At 39.7% G+C, this 15,349-nt stretch overlaps 1 protein-coding gene across 5 annotated transcripts in view; it reads right to left on the bottom strand.

Annotated features, from left to right (window-relative positions):
* The window catches only part of abcc9 (ATP-binding cassette, sub-family C (CFTR/MRP), member 9), a 96,764-nt gene that overhangs the window by 37,605 nt on the left and 43,810 nt on the right, over positions 1-15,349 (bottom strand). For 2 of the 5 annotated variants that reach the window (XM_071201702.1, XM_071201701.1), the window contains exons 18-26: positions 14,539-14,611; positions 14,335-14,440; positions 13,431-13,469; positions 9,210-9,248; positions 5,537-5,636; positions 5,316-5,402; positions 4,253-4,333; positions 1,808-1,945; positions 1,291-1,416 (exon numbers count right to left, since the gene is read on the bottom strand). In XM_071201702.1, the coding sequence (XP_071057803.1) occupies positions 1,291-1,416; positions 1,808-1,945; positions 4,253-4,333; positions 5,316-5,402; positions 5,537-5,636; positions 9,210-9,248; positions 13,431-13,469; positions 14,335-14,440; positions 14,539-14,611 (789 nt within the window). The remainder of the gene's footprint in view (positions 1-1,290; positions 1,417-1,807; positions 1,946-4,252; positions 4,334-5,315; positions 5,403-5,536; positions 5,637-9,209; positions 9,249-13,430; positions 13,470-14,334; positions 14,441-14,538; positions 14,612-15,349) is intronic. The other 3 variants (XR_011642500.1, XM_071201704.1, XM_071201703.1) reach the window with 2 other exon arrangements.

The following is a 15,349-nucleotide window of genomic DNA, read 5'->3' as shown; positions in this document are numbered from 1 at the left end:
TGAGCGGGAGAACCTGGATGCATCATTAAAAGTTATGAGCCGGACGTGTGAACTCATGCTTGCTATTTCTTGTCGTTGTAAAAGTTATTTCTTTTTGGTTGTTTTGTACAAAGAAATAATTTGTTTAAAACAATGAATGAAATATCACGGATGCTGATGAGGATGACCTAATCTTTATTTTCATGAACAATATATGCTAGAGGAGGACCAGAAACGTTTCTTCTTGCCCCTTTTGAACATGAAGGAAGCTATTTGAGAATTTTTTTTTTATACCTTGAAAGTTTTTTTTATTTTGCTTCTCTTCGTTATAATTATTTGTATTATTATAACTATTGTTTGTTTTGTTTCTAACATGTTCAATAAATTATATAATATATATGTACTAGATAAATAATTAGCAAGCTGCAACCATGGATGTATAATAAGAACTGGATACAGCGTGGGAGGCGGGGTCTCGTACCAAATGGCCCAACTTTTGAGAGAGAGAAACGTCACAGATTACCCAGCATGCCTAGCTTTCAGAGCAGAAGAACCCGTATGTGCGCTCACAGATTATGCGCCCCTTAAGCCCGCCCCCGAGCTCCCACTCTCGGCTCAGTAGAATGAATGGAGACAGAAAATAAATCTAGATTCGGCTTTTAGAGCATTTTACAACTTTAAGGACCGAATTATAATAAGGGCTATAAAATAGTTAGACTTGGTAGTTTATTTAGTTAAAAAAAAGTATCCGCTGATTTACAGACGTTTCTTTCCCAATGTTAGTAAATGGTAAGTATTTCCGGGCCCAGCGACTGATACGGAAGTGTAGTACCGCCATTTGGCCACAACTAATATTTTCCTTAGAGTCCGGCGCACTTCCTGGGGGCTTGGCATGCGCCCCTTAAGCCCCGCCCCCGAGCTCCCACTCTCGGCTCAGTAGAATGAATGGAGACAGAAAATAAATCTAGATTCGGCTTTTAGTGCTTTTTACAACTTTACCGACCGAATTCTAATAAGGGCTATAACATAGTTCATACTGGGTAGTTTATTTAGTTTAAAAAAAGTATCCGCTGATTTACAGACGTCTCTTTCCCAATGTTAGTCAATGGGGAAAAGTCTTTCTGGGCCGGGTGACGTCACGGACCGATACGGAAGTTGTAGTACCGCCGTTTGGACACAACGAATATTTCCATCGGAGTCCGGCGCACTTCCTGGGGGCTTGGATGCAACAGATGAATGTTTGTGGATGTTCTTTAAAAAGTTATGGCCTGTGGGATGACTGAATAAAGTGTATTGTTTGTGTCAGGTGACCTTCTCCAGGCCGTGGTCCTGGCGGTTCATCAGCGTCTTCCAGTGTTCGTAGAGCTCGATGTCGTGCGTCTGGATGTCCTTCAGAGTTCCTTCTCTCAGCACCGAGCCGTCCTTCATCGCTATGATCTGGAGAAAAGACACATTAGATATTTATGGCTTTCATTTAATAGATATTACTCAAACAACGTGGGTTTGGACCGCTGATTAGGTTCAGGTTCTTTATTTGTACCCGTAGGTAGATTTAGTTTGCAGAGAAAAAGACAAGGGATCCATCCTGACACACTCTAAAGAAAAACACAAACAACAGAAACATCTCTAATAAAAGGACTAGTAAAAAGTACACTCTTAATCGCGCATCATTACATCATATACTCACACAAAATGTATTGCGCGTATGATATGTAAGTTTCCACGTACAAAATAACTTGTGTTGAGCAATAGGGTGCAGAGAAGATACAATAACCAGCATAATTGTTCTATATTTGCAAGAAAAACCTGCAGAAGATAATATCCGTACCCAGTCGGCGTGTATGAGGTACTGCAGTTTGTGGGTGACCAGGACCACGGTGCGCTTATCGTCCTGCAGGAACTTCAGGATGCCCTCCTGCATCAAGTGATCGCTGAGGTGGATATCCAGAGCTGAGAAGGGATCGTCCTGCGAGACAAAAGAAGTCCACACATCCTTTACTCAAGTAGAAGTACAGATACTCGTGTTTGAACATACTCTGGGTGAAAGTAGAAGTACTGACTAAACTTCTTTACTCAAGTGAAAGTAAAGAGGCTTTGAAGTGTACTTCAGTAGAAAGTACCCATAGCTAGCAGCTGCTTCAAAGAGTACCTGACCTCCCTTTATATCAATAGAACAATAATGTCATTGTTAGCTAATGAATGTTTCCATGCTGAACAACGGCAACATGACAACGTTTCCATTGGTCCCTCTTCTTTAGAGAAGACCAGGAAGTGATGGATACACGGATCGTGTTCCAACCAATAGGCACACAGTGACTCTGAAGAATAATGATCACGCACCAACACACATTCAGACTAAAGGAACCAGCTGTTTGGGAAATGAGAGAAGTAGAAAGTACAGGTATTTGAGTTCAACATGTGAGAAGTAGAAAGTACAGGTATTTGAGTTCAACATGTAAGAAGTAGAAAGTACAGGTATTTGAGTTCAACATGTAAGAAGTAGAAAGTACAGGTATTTGAGTTCAACATGTAAGAAGTAGAAAGTACAGGTATTTGAGTTCAACATGTAAGAAGTAGAAAGTACAGGTATTTGTGTTCAACATGTAAGAAGTAGAAAGTACAGGTATTTGAGTTCAACATGTAAGAAGTAGAAAGTACAGGTATTTGGGTTCAACATGTAAGAAGTAGAAAGTACAGGTATTTGGGTTCAACATGTAAGAAGTAGAAAGTACAGGTATTTGAGTTCAACATGTAAGAAGTAGAAAGTACAGGTATTTGGGTTCAACATGTAAGAAGTAGAAAGTACAGGTATTTGGTTCAACATGTAAGAAGTAGAAAGTACAGGTATTGAGTTCAACATGAAGAAGTAGAAAAGTAGAAAGTACAGGTATTTTGAGTTCAACATGTAAGAAGTAGAAAGTACAGGTATTTGAGTTCAACATGTAAGAAGTAGAAAGTACAGGTATTTGGGTTCAACATGTAAGAAGTAGAAAGTACAGGTATTTGGAGTTCAACATGTAAAAGTAGAAAGTACAGGTATTTGGGTTCAACATGTAAGAAGTAGAAAGTACAGGTATTTGTGTTCAAAATGTAAAAAGTCATCAGAAAAATAAGTAGTGGAGTAAAGTACTGATACCAGAGCAATGTACTTAAGTACAGTAACGAAGTATTTGTACTCCACACAGTGCTTTAGATCAATAAATAACGTTTATTAACCCTCCCGTTGTCTTCAGGTCAAATCTGACCGATTTACTACTTTCATCAATCATAACTTTTTTGTTTTACATTCGATTGCATTCAGGCTTCATGATATCCTTCACAGGAGACATTTGAACAATTAGTAACCATCCGGATCAGATAAAACACACACACACACACACACACACACACACATGTATACATCACTTCAGGGGACATTACATTGACTTACATGCATTTCCTGGAGACTTAACCTTAACCTTACCCTAACCAACTCCAATTTGTCCCCATAAGGGAGGCGAGTCCCCACACGTGACTATGTAAACAGATTTAGGTCCCCACAAGTATAGTAATGCTAGACCACACACACACACGCGCGCACACACGCACACACACACACACAACAATTTGACACATTTCCCGCTCTTATGTGCCCCTCCCCCCACATGGATCACACCTGGCACACCAACACATGTTCAGTGTCTATTCTTTGTATATTTACTGCAGTTCTTCATGTATTCCAGTACTCTGATACAATATGTACAGTTTGAAAGGGTGTGAAATGAAATGTGGTGATGATTAATGGTGTTTGTGTTAATGTATTAGCAGTTAAAACAGGACCGGTCACATTGGACCGCGAACACCAAAGTGAGGGGGGGACGAGGACAATAGGAGGGTCAAAGTGTGGTAATGGAGTTTGAACCCTGAGACATGAGAAGCACTCCCTCCTCATTAACAAGTAGACATTACACAGAGTGATGTGAGTGTTGAAGAATTACTCTGAGAGCTTTTTAATGCGAAGTTTGCCTGATAAAAACTAAAGCTGGAGGTGGCAACAGGAAATAATCAAAGACAAACACATGACGGCAGGACACCTCCTCATCCCAGAGGACGATGTGTTTTATCGTAGAAATAATCATAAAGACATGTAGGATAAAGACGTGAAGACAGGGCGTTACTGTGGCGACATTAATCTAATTAAACGTGCGGTAATGCATCAGAAATAACAATAATAGGTGATAGAAATCAGAACATACAGTGGAGGTATATGTCATGTTTTCGGGGTTTTTCTCACCAAGAAGACGATGTTGGTGTTCTGGTAGAGCGCTCTGGCCACGCAGATCCTCTGTCTCTGACCTCCACTCAGGTTGATGCCCTGAATCACAGCAGAACACACACAATATCAGCTTATTTTCAAAAAAATAAAGTAACATTGAATGAGTCGGGGAAGATACCAAACCATCTGTTGCAAAATATTTAAAAAAAATCACTTCTCTAAGGGTTCATTTAAATAATACTACAAATGTAACTAGAATATTCACCTACATAACATTTGATGCTAAGAAGGTGACAGTAGTAGATGTATTGTTGCTTTGTGGGGCTTTTATTTTGAAAAGCAATACTTTCCTGAGCCTTCAGTAAGGATACGGTACTCGATGGGGCTTTTATTTTGAAAAACAAGCCTCAACCTGAGCTTCCTAAGGATACGGTAACTCTAATGGGGCTTTTATTTTGAAAAACAAGCCTCAACCTGAGCTTCCTAAGGATACGGTAACTCTAATGGGGCTTTTATTTTGAAAAACTATACCTTTCCTGAGCCTTCAGTAAGGATACGGTAACTCTATAGGGCTTTTACTTTGAAAAACAATACCTTTCCTGAGCCTTCAGTAAGGATACGGTAACTCTCTGGGGCTTTTACTTTGAAAAACAATACCTTTCCTGAGCCTTCAGTAAGGATACGGTAACTCTATGGGGCTTTTACTTTGAAAAACAATACTTTTCCTGAGCCTTCAGTAAGGATACGGTAACTCTATAGGGCTTTTATTTTGGTAAAACTAAAACAGCCTCGCCTGGAGCTTCTTGGTTGTGCACAGTACCTCTATGGGGCTTTATTTTGAAAAACAATACTTTTCCTGAGCCTTCAGTAAGGATACAGTGACTCTATGAAGCTTTTATGTGGAAAACCAAGCAAAACCTGAGCTTCTGCAACAATTAAATTACTTTCTGGGCTTTCATTTTGAAATTAGTTTCCTGTTAGTGTACAGTAACTCTATGGGGCTTTTATTTTGAAAAGGTGAGCTGTTTGGTGTCATTATGGGAGGTTATTCCATAAAAAGGGGGTGTTAAAATATGCTTACCCTCTCTCCAATCTCAGTTTGGTCTCCAAAAGGCAGCAGGTCGATATCAGGCTGCAGAGAACAAGCGTCTATCACCGTCTTGTACCTGAAGAACACATCAAACACCATCAGAGACGAACATTAAGTGGCCATTTCAGGAAGTTAAAATGTCCTTTTCTAACAAAGTGATAAAAGCTCCAAAGAATGAATGAACTTCGATCTGTGTCTCTCGTCTTTACCCTCTGCTTGTTGAAAGGACTTCCGAAGGTGATGTTCTCTTCCACCGTGGCGTTGAGCAGCCAGGACTTCTGGGTAGCGTAGGCCACAGAGTACCTGTTCTTGCTAGGTGCATCATGGGAAACAGAGGCGAAGAGACAAGTTAGAACTACAAGTCACGTGTTCATAAAGCCTTAAAGAGCACGAGTACTGATCTGGGTTCAATGATTTGAAGGTGGCTCACTTAATACATAATTAGAACTACGTATCTGTGGCGAAAGCTAACCAAGAACATTACTGATAACATGTTGAATAACTTTAACGTTATTTTACATTTTCTAAACAATATATGGAATTATTTTATAAGAGTATTTTTATCCTTTGCTGATAAGTGAGACAACGCTTCTTTCTTTCACTTTGTTGTGCACAATTGATCCTTTTGTGACTATTCATTCAACTGAAATACATAACGACAAGGATAGAGTTGATTCAACCTAATTTCTTTTATAGCATAATGACATACTACATGCTGGAGATACAAACATATATAGCTTTTTAGGATTTAATTGCACTTAAATGCACCCAAAATGCATAATATTAAAGATAAGTCCATTAGATGCAATGATTTGTCTTTTCAAAGCCTATAAATCTCTATTATTACATATATGTTGTTAAACTGACAGTCGATACCAGTGTTCTCTTCCTTTTGAAGCGAACACTATTTACTACATTGCATTACATCAAATTCATATGTCAGCATTTCTACCAGTCACACTTTCATATCCATCTCTTGCTTGGTTGGATACTTAAATGTATTTAAAAGGTGAAGCTGTTCCCAGATCAGTTCTCCTGCTCTCCGCAGCTTTATAGAAGCGACACCCACACACAGAAAAGGGAACGAGAGGAAGGATCAAACTGCACCGCAACATGAGGATGTTTCGTCAGAAAGGAGAGATACATATGGATCGGGTTAATGATGAGCTGCAAACCACCTCCAGCCTGATCAACAACAACAACAACACCAACAACAACAACAACATCAACACAACAGAGATACAACAACAAGAAACTGAAGCGTTGTGCTGGGAGTCTGCTGAGGTTTTTCATTCGACCTTTTAAAACAAACTTATATTCACGTAGTTTTTTAGTATCCTGTCTTAGGACATTTCCCCTTAGTATGAAGTTACACGAGACGTGTTGTCCTTGTTAATTAAAGGATTATTCTACATTTTAGACAACTACAAACATGTAGAAACGCATATGTTTGCATGAGGAGTATCCAACGGTATTGTGTGAATCAGAATCGGTTTTATTTTCCAAGTAGGTTTCCACATACGAGGAATTAGCTTTTGTATAAAGAGAGCCAGAAAGTAGAATATGTAAGCAAAAAACAAGATAAAAAAGTACACAATTCTAAAAGCTAAGATTAGAAGAAAAACAAAAGACAATATTTACACAACACATAGTTATGTAGGAAACTGAGAGCAGTTCAAATGTAATAAAATAAGAGTATATTATATTCAAAGTGGAGAGCTATGCTGATTTAAAAAAGAGGTTGTGCAGGATTTAAAATATTTTACGTCTCATATATTGCAGAAAATCTCTTATGGCGCATTTCCACGGCTCAGTACGGTATGGTTAGGCCTTGGTAGGCCAGGCTCACTTTATGCTGCGCTTCCATTACAGTTTAGTAGCTGGGCGGTAACTATAGTAACGCAGTGTAGGCGGAGCCGTGACGTCATCTTCAATGAGAACCACAAAAGCAACATTAGCCGTTAGCCGTTAGCCCTCAGAGCTCACAGCTCCTCATATCTGTTCAGAAACTAGACAGAAGTGAAACAAGTACAAACCACAGACTGCCTGTGTCATGGAGAATACAGTCGCTGCTTTATTTATGTCTGTAGGCCGTTGCTGTGAGAGTGGACGGTCGGAGCATTTACTGCATTAGCTTAGCTGATCTCCATTCAGAAAACACGCATTTTAAAGGTGTTTCTCTGCCGTCTGTCTGCAGACTCGTCACAGCGTTAATTCATGGTTTTTACTAACCGGTATCAGTGTGTTGTTACTTCGGCATCATTTAGAAACGTGTATTACAATTAAATCACGGTCAAATATGTTCATCTTGTTGTAGTTGCCAGCGATTCTCTCTAGTTTAGCATACTCAGCCCGGTTGTTGGCCCGGAAAGAACCTCGATTTTGGAGAGCCAGAAAAACTGTGAAAAAATACCCGCTAGCTACCCCTAGTGGAAATGTGCCATAAGTGTGATACGTGTTATAATAAAAAATGTTTACAGTATTTACGTGTCTTGTGCTGAATTATTAGAGCATTAATGAAGAGACACATTAGTTTGAAGGTCAACAATCATTATAGAACCAACTTTATGCATGTGCAGAAATGTGCATTAATATTACATTACATTACATATATGTTGCATTGCTTGAGCAGCCTAGGCCTGGTCTCCATTTTGTATATGACAATAAAGCATTACATCACATGTCACTTACTCAGTAGTGTGGGCAATCCCCACAGGAGCCATTTGGGGTGAAGTGTCTCAGGGACACAACGACATGCTGACTGCAGTGGGGTTTGAACCTGTGACCCTCTGTCCCAACACCAACGCACAACCCACTGCGCCACACGCCTCCCTAATAAAGCATCTTGTTTGTTTGTTTGTTTGTTTGTTTGCTTGTTTGTTTGTTTGATTAAGGACAATGACTCCCAGCATTAAAAGCACAAACCACACTGGGAACAGAGATCCTCTCAGAGGAGGAAGAGCAACACAACGAGGAGAAGAAGACGGTAAGGCTGAAGCAGCTGATCCTGAACACACACATATGAACATAATGCTGGGAGATCTAAAGTCATTTAAAGAATATTTTATGAGATATGTGTTCAATTCAGGAAACAAATTGATATTATTATCGCTATTACAAAGGCATGAAAAAAAAATTAAGCGCTTTGAGCATCTGGAAAAGCGCTATAATAAATGTAAGGAATTATTATTATTATTATTAAAAGCTACTTCTTATCAATAAAAAGTCATAATTGCACGTAAAAGTAAAAAAAAGAAAACTGGGATATTCTCTAAGAATTATCAGACATATATTAAATGACTATAAGTATTACAAAGGTAGAAAAAGCTACTACTTCTTGATACAACAATAAAATAATAGCAAGTAAATAATTTGAGAGAAAAAAATAAAATAAAAATATTTTTCTCAGAGATTTAAGTAAAATAAAAATATGAGAACATTTAGAAAATATATAAATGTATATTATACATGTATATTAGTATAATAAAGTTACATAAAACTAATAAAATCTCCGAAATGATAGCATGTTAACTAAAAAAAAGATGACAGACTGAACTGCAGTATGTAAAGCGCCCTGAGGGGAGAGACTGGATAAAGCTCTATCTAAGTATAGTCCATTTACCATTATATTTATGCAGTATAATAATGCACCGTGAAAACACATTAACATAAACACTAATACGGTCCATATGTGTGTGTCCGTGAACAACATCGCCATAAATACCACAGGACTAACTTTGAGTGCAGCGGTATCAGTACTTTCTCCTGAGAGAGGTGAAGGGTAAGGATGGAGGATGAAGTGAAATCACAGACAGAAAAACAAAAAGGAGGGGAACGAGGGGTCAGAGGTCACTTCAGATCTGAAACAGGAAGAGGAAGGTCTACCTCCGGTCGTCTTCATCTCTCTCCTCTGCCCCTGACCAACTGTCAAAGTCACGTCATTGAGTTAGAGCGACATCTAATGAGTGTGTATAAAAAAAGTCCTAGGAAGACAAGGTAAACTTAACTAATGTGCATTTAGAAAAAAAATTAAAAAGGGAATAGTTTTGTTGAAAACTAAAAGGTACCATGGGGTCAGATTAGAACTTCCCAGAGGGGGGTTCGTTTAGCGTGAAACACGTGAAACAATTAAAGGATAAGTGAACAAAGAAAGCAGAAAGAAAGTGAGGTCAAAGGAATGATTGAGAGTCCGAGCTGTATCTCACACGGCACGGTAACTTTAATTCATGTTCCTTTGCTTTTAAATGAGTGTTTTTAAATGCCCTTTTATAATATGTGTCTTAACCCTCCTATTGTCCTCGTCCCCCCCCTCACTTTGGTGTTCGAGGTCCAATGTGACCGGTCCTGTTTTAACTGCTTACATTAACACAAACACCATTAATCATCACCACATTTCATTTCACACCCTTTCAAACTGTATATATTGTATCAGAGCACTGGTACACATGAAGAACTGCAGTAAATATACAAAGAACAGACACTGAACATGTACTGGTGTGCCAGGTGTGATCCATGTCGGGGGAGGGGCACATAAGAGCGGGAAATGTGTCAAATTGTTCTGTGTGTGTGTCTGTGTGCTAAGTGTGATTCACATGGGGGGATGGGCACATAAGGGTGGGGGAACACATCTAGAGTGTGTGTGTGTGTGTGTGTGTGTGTGTGTGTGTGTGTGTGTGTGTGTGTGTGTGTGTGTGTGTGTGTGTGGGGTCTAGCATTACTATACTTGTGGGGACCTACATCTGTTTACATAGTCACGTGTGGGGACTGGCTTCCCTTATGGGGACAAATTGGAGGTCCCCATAAGGGGGATCATTAATTTTAGGGTGAAGACTTGGTTAGGGTTAGGATTAGGGTTAGGGTAAGGTTAAGGTTAAGGGTAAGGGTTAGGCATGTGTTGGTTATGGTTAAGGTTAGGATAAGTCTCCAGGAAATGCATGAACACAAAAACCATTACTCATCACCAAATGTCATTTCACACCCTTTCAAACGGTACATGTTGTATCAGAGTACTGGTGTACATGAAGAACTGCAGTAAATATACAAAGAACAGACACCGAACATGTATTGCGTGTGCCAGGTGTGATCCATGTCGGGGGAGGGGCACATAAGGGGGGGGGGACACATCTAGTGGGTCCGGATGGTTACTAATTCCTTTTCTTTATGGCGGTCATGTTTGACCGGGAACACCATGGTGTTACAAAGTTGACTAAATCATCCAGAATGCAATGAAAGTGGTGATCAGCCATTTTATATGTTCAAATGTCTGTGAAGGATATCATGAAGCCTGAATGCAATCGAATGTAAAACTAAAAAGTTATGATTGATGAAAGTAGTAAATCGGTCAGATTTGACCCGAAGACAACAGGAGGGTGTATGCTCTTAATATCTTTCATTTTTGTAAAGCACTTTGAATTGCCTTGTGTTGAAAGGTGCTATATAAAGACAATACTTTTCCTGAGCCTTCAGTAAGGATACGGTGACTCTATGGGGCTTTTACTTTGAAAAACAATACTTTTCCTGAGCCTTTAGTAAGGATACGGTAACTCTATAGGGCTTTTACTTTGAAAAACAATACTTTTCCTGAGCCTTCAGTAAGGATACGGTAACTCTATAGGGCTTTTACTTTGAAAAACTATACTTTTCCTGAGCCTTCAGTAAATATACGATAACTCTATGGGGCTTTTACTTTGAAAAACAATACCTTTCCTGAGCCTTCAGTAAGGATACGGTAACTCTATGGGGCTTTTACTTTGAAAAACAATACTTTTCCTGAGCCTTTAGTAAGGATACGGTAACTCTATAGGTCTTTTACTTTGAAAAGCAATCATTTTCCTGAGCCTTCAGTAAGGATACGGTAACTCTATGGGGCTTTTACTTTGAAAAGCAATACCTTTCCTGAGCCTTCAGTAAGGATACGGTAACTCTATGGGGCTTTTACTTTGAAAAACAATACTTTTCCTGAGCCTTCAGTAAGGATACGGTAACTCTATGGGGCTTTTACTTTGAAAAACAATACTTTTCCTGAGCCTTCAGTAAGGATACGGTGACTTTATGAAGCTTTTATGTAGAAAACCAAGCGAAACCTGAGCTTCCTGCAACAATTAAGTTACTTTCTGGGCTTTCATTTTTGAAATTAGTTAGTGTACAGTAACTCTATGGGGCTTTTATTTTGAAAAGGTGAGCTGTTTGGTGTCATTGTGTGAGGTTATTCCATAAAAAGGGGGTGTTAAAATATGCTTACCCTCTCTCCAATCTCAGTTTGGTCTCCAACTGAGATTGGGGAGATAAATAAATAAACTTGCCTTGTCCAAAATATCATATCTACCTTAAATAATAAAACAGCTTGTATAGCAGGAAAGTTAACTTTAAAGCTTATGATTTTAAGAATAGAAGATATTTTTTATATGTCTGAAACAAAAGTTTGTCAAAATAGAAAAATCTAATTATAAAAATATGTCATTTAAAAAATAAGAAGTCACATCATTGAGTTAGAGCGAGATCTAATGAGTGTGTACTTGTGTTTGTGAGTGGGAATATGGCAATACAAAAGACAGAGGAGACAGCTGAGAGGAACAAACAAACATCTGTCAATAACAAGAAGAAGAGAGAGGACAGAGGGGGGGAAGGAGAACGTGGCGGACGTGTTTTCCCACCAGATAATGAAGACATGATGTCGACGGCCAAATGTTAAACGGATTAAACTTCCCACCCCGAGGAGGAGAAGAAGAGGAGTGGAAGTGATGCGGTCACTGTCTGTCGGCCATTATTGGGTTTGTGGTTTCTTCTGAAATGTCTCGTATTCTCTGACTGTGAGGCTGTGTGTGATAATTAAAGGGTTATTCATTATTATTAGGTCTTCACAGAACGAGGCCAAGGCAGGTTTAACATCTAACCTGTAGGTTTTAGTCGAAATGTTTTAATAAAAGTGACCAGAAAATGACTATCCCAGCCTTTAAGCGCAAAGGTGATTTGCAGGTGAAAAGAGGTAAAAACTGGACTTAATTTGTGATTTTCAGATATTTTAACAATTTTTTAAATGTATAATTAATGATGTGTGTTGGATATTTTAAGTTGGTTGTGTTTTTAAATGTTTTTATGAATTTGATCCTGTATGTAAAGCGACTTTGAGTAGCTCGAAAAGCGCTCTATGAATAAAATGTATTATTATAATTATTTTTTAAATTATTTTATATAAAAATATATAAATGAAATGGATAATAACTACTATATATATTTTCTAATTATTATATATATATATTTTGTTACTGTCAATTATTTTTTCTGGAAATCAACCAATTCGTCAACTAATCATTGCAGCTCTAGTTTTTCTAAAGTGTTCCTCAGGTTCATGGATGCCGGAAGGGGGGTGCTGAGGGGGCTGCAGCACCCCCATCTGCGAGGCTCCACTAGCACCCGCAACCCCAAACGCGGCGCACCTACAGTGTAAGCGCTGTTAGGGAATAGTTTGCTTAGGTATTCAACCTTCGACACAGTTCATCGTTCTTCAGAATTGGTTTGGCAGCCTCCGTGTCAACTCGTGGCCCGTGACATGTCTTGTGAATTCTCCGGCCGAAAATAAACCGTCAGTGTTTGCCGTCAAAGCTCCAGCTCTCCTCGTGCCTCTCTGAGTCCTGACTCTCCATCGCGACAGAAGTTTCGCCCACAAGCGCACCACAGTTTCCACTAGCCCCCCCCCACCAGGTTGTCACAGTTTCGCCGCTGCGAGACGCTACTAGCACCCCCCCCCCCCCCCCCCCCCGCCCCCGCCGCACCCCCAACTCTGACTGACTTCCCGCATCCCTGATCTGCAGCTACTCAATTATTTTGACATTTTCTCAGATCTTTTGTCGGGGGTATTTTTGACTATTAAAATGTCTTTAAGTGACTATACAACCCTCAACAGATAGAAAGTATAACTCCTTTATGTTTGTTTTTTCCATCTGTATTAGGATGATCATATAGCTTGCAATTAAGTTGATTTAAGCTTCTTACACGTTACATAAATCACCGTAAACTGGACGAATGGATGGAGATTAAATTAAATATGTTTACAGACAGTAGAGTGAGGGATTGTGTTTCGGGAAGAAGGGACCGGAGAGAAAGTACCTGATGTTCCCCTCGTGAGCCATCTCATTATCAGACTGCCTGATATGGCAAGAGAGCAGGAGGTGAAGAGAAAGAAACACACACACACACACACACACACACACACACACACACACACACACACACACACACACACACACACACACACACACACACACACACACACACACACACACACACACACACACACCCAGACACAGGTTAGTGTGCAGCCCTTGAAGCTACAGATTCCCCTTTATCGTGCATTTACTTCAAAATATGTTATATAAGACGTGCTTGGATGTGTGTCGCATGTACTAAAGTGGATCCTTGTATACACTAAAATAGGAAATAAATATAAATGAAATGCATGTTGTTATACTGCATCATGCACGGTACTCTACAGATATAAACCTGTAGATATATAGGTAGACATTTGAAAGAAAGAAGAAGAAGTAATGGCATCAAAGAAACAAGAAAGATATAGAAGTATCAGTGGAAACACACACAGCTTGACGAGCGCTGAATAGGAAAATAAAATAAAAAAAATTACTTGGACACATTATACTGTAAGGTATATTAACTGTGATTTAAATCTAATGGCTACAGATATCAGTTTAAACATGTTTGAGTCGCTGGGAATGGAAATGGTAAAAGTCATAGTACTCTTTTCAAGAAAGCATTCAAATATAACTGGATAAAAGACACTGAAATATAAAAATACACGTTCTTTATTTCTATAATCACCTTCTTCAATCTCTAAAAGTTAACAAACTCTTGCGTAAGACATGAGATTCTTCCACCGCTCCTTTCTCCCCATGCCACAGACCCCACACGGCATCTTAGAGATACAAAATCATCTTTGTTTGCTTGTAAGAAAATCTAAAAAGACACTATTTCACAATATGTTTTATAATGGTCTTACTTGCTCCAGTAGACCCTCCCATCGATGGTCTGCATCTCCCCGAGCATGGCCAGCAGCAGAGAGGATTTCCCACAACCCACCTGGCCCACAATCATGGTCAGCTGACCTGAGGAGGCAGGAAACAAGTGGTGGAGAAAGTTAGTATTGGTGTTTTCCTCGGATAATACAGCGTAGTATGTATTTCAAAGCGTATGTAAATCCCACCTGTGGGGATGCAGATGTTGATGTCTGACAGCGTGGACAGGTTGCTTCCCCAGGTGAAGAATCCATTGCTCACCTGGAGACAAGCAATGCAAAACGAACAGAACGGTATTTATCCCACCGTAGATATTGAAGAAGATTCAACTTATTGTCATGTACAGGGACTATGTAACGAAACGGGGAGCCGTGTAGGGAACGGTGCCTTGCTCAGGGACACCTCGGTAGCACTGGTCTTTCCGGGACTTGAACTGGTGACCTTCCAGTTGCCAAGCCAATCCCTATGGACTTCGCCACCAGCGCCCCAGTGGTTGCATGCCATTATTTCTTTTAACGTCATAATATATGTTGCATTGCTTGAGTAGCCTAGGCCTGGTCTCCATTTCGCATTAAATTACATATCATTTGTTAGACGCTTTTATCCAAAGCCACTTACATTCAGTACTGTGGATAATCCCATGCTGACTGCAGTGGGACTCGAACTTGCTACCCCCTGATTCGAAGTCCAGCACCCTACCCACTGAGCCACAGCCGCCCTCAGCCCTAAAGCTTTTGAATTGAACCGATGCTTCAATTTGGATTCCTTCAAAAGGTTGAAGGACATTGTGTGATGAAGTATTTGTCTGTGCAGAGGATGTCTCTGTTATTGAGCAACACAGAGCTACGTGCTGTTTTCTTGTTATGCGCAGACCCGCATGACCCGTTTCATGTCCTGACCCGGGGTTTAAAAAAACCTCTCGTTCGAGTTCACTGGTGTGAAAGCTGCTCTGTTACACAATGACGGACACATGCTGAGTTCATGGTATGTGGGACTGAA

The sequence above is a fragment of the Pseudochaenichthys georgianus genome, chromosome 23, assembly GCF_902827115.2.
Source record: "Pseudochaenichthys georgianus chromosome 23, fPseGeo1.2, whole genome shotgun sequence".
In the NCBI taxonomy this organism is placed as follows: Eukaryota; Metazoa; Chordata; class Actinopteri; order Perciformes; family Channichthyidae; genus Pseudochaenichthys; species Pseudochaenichthys georgianus.
This window is presented reverse-complemented; position numbering and strand designations above follow the sequence as displayed.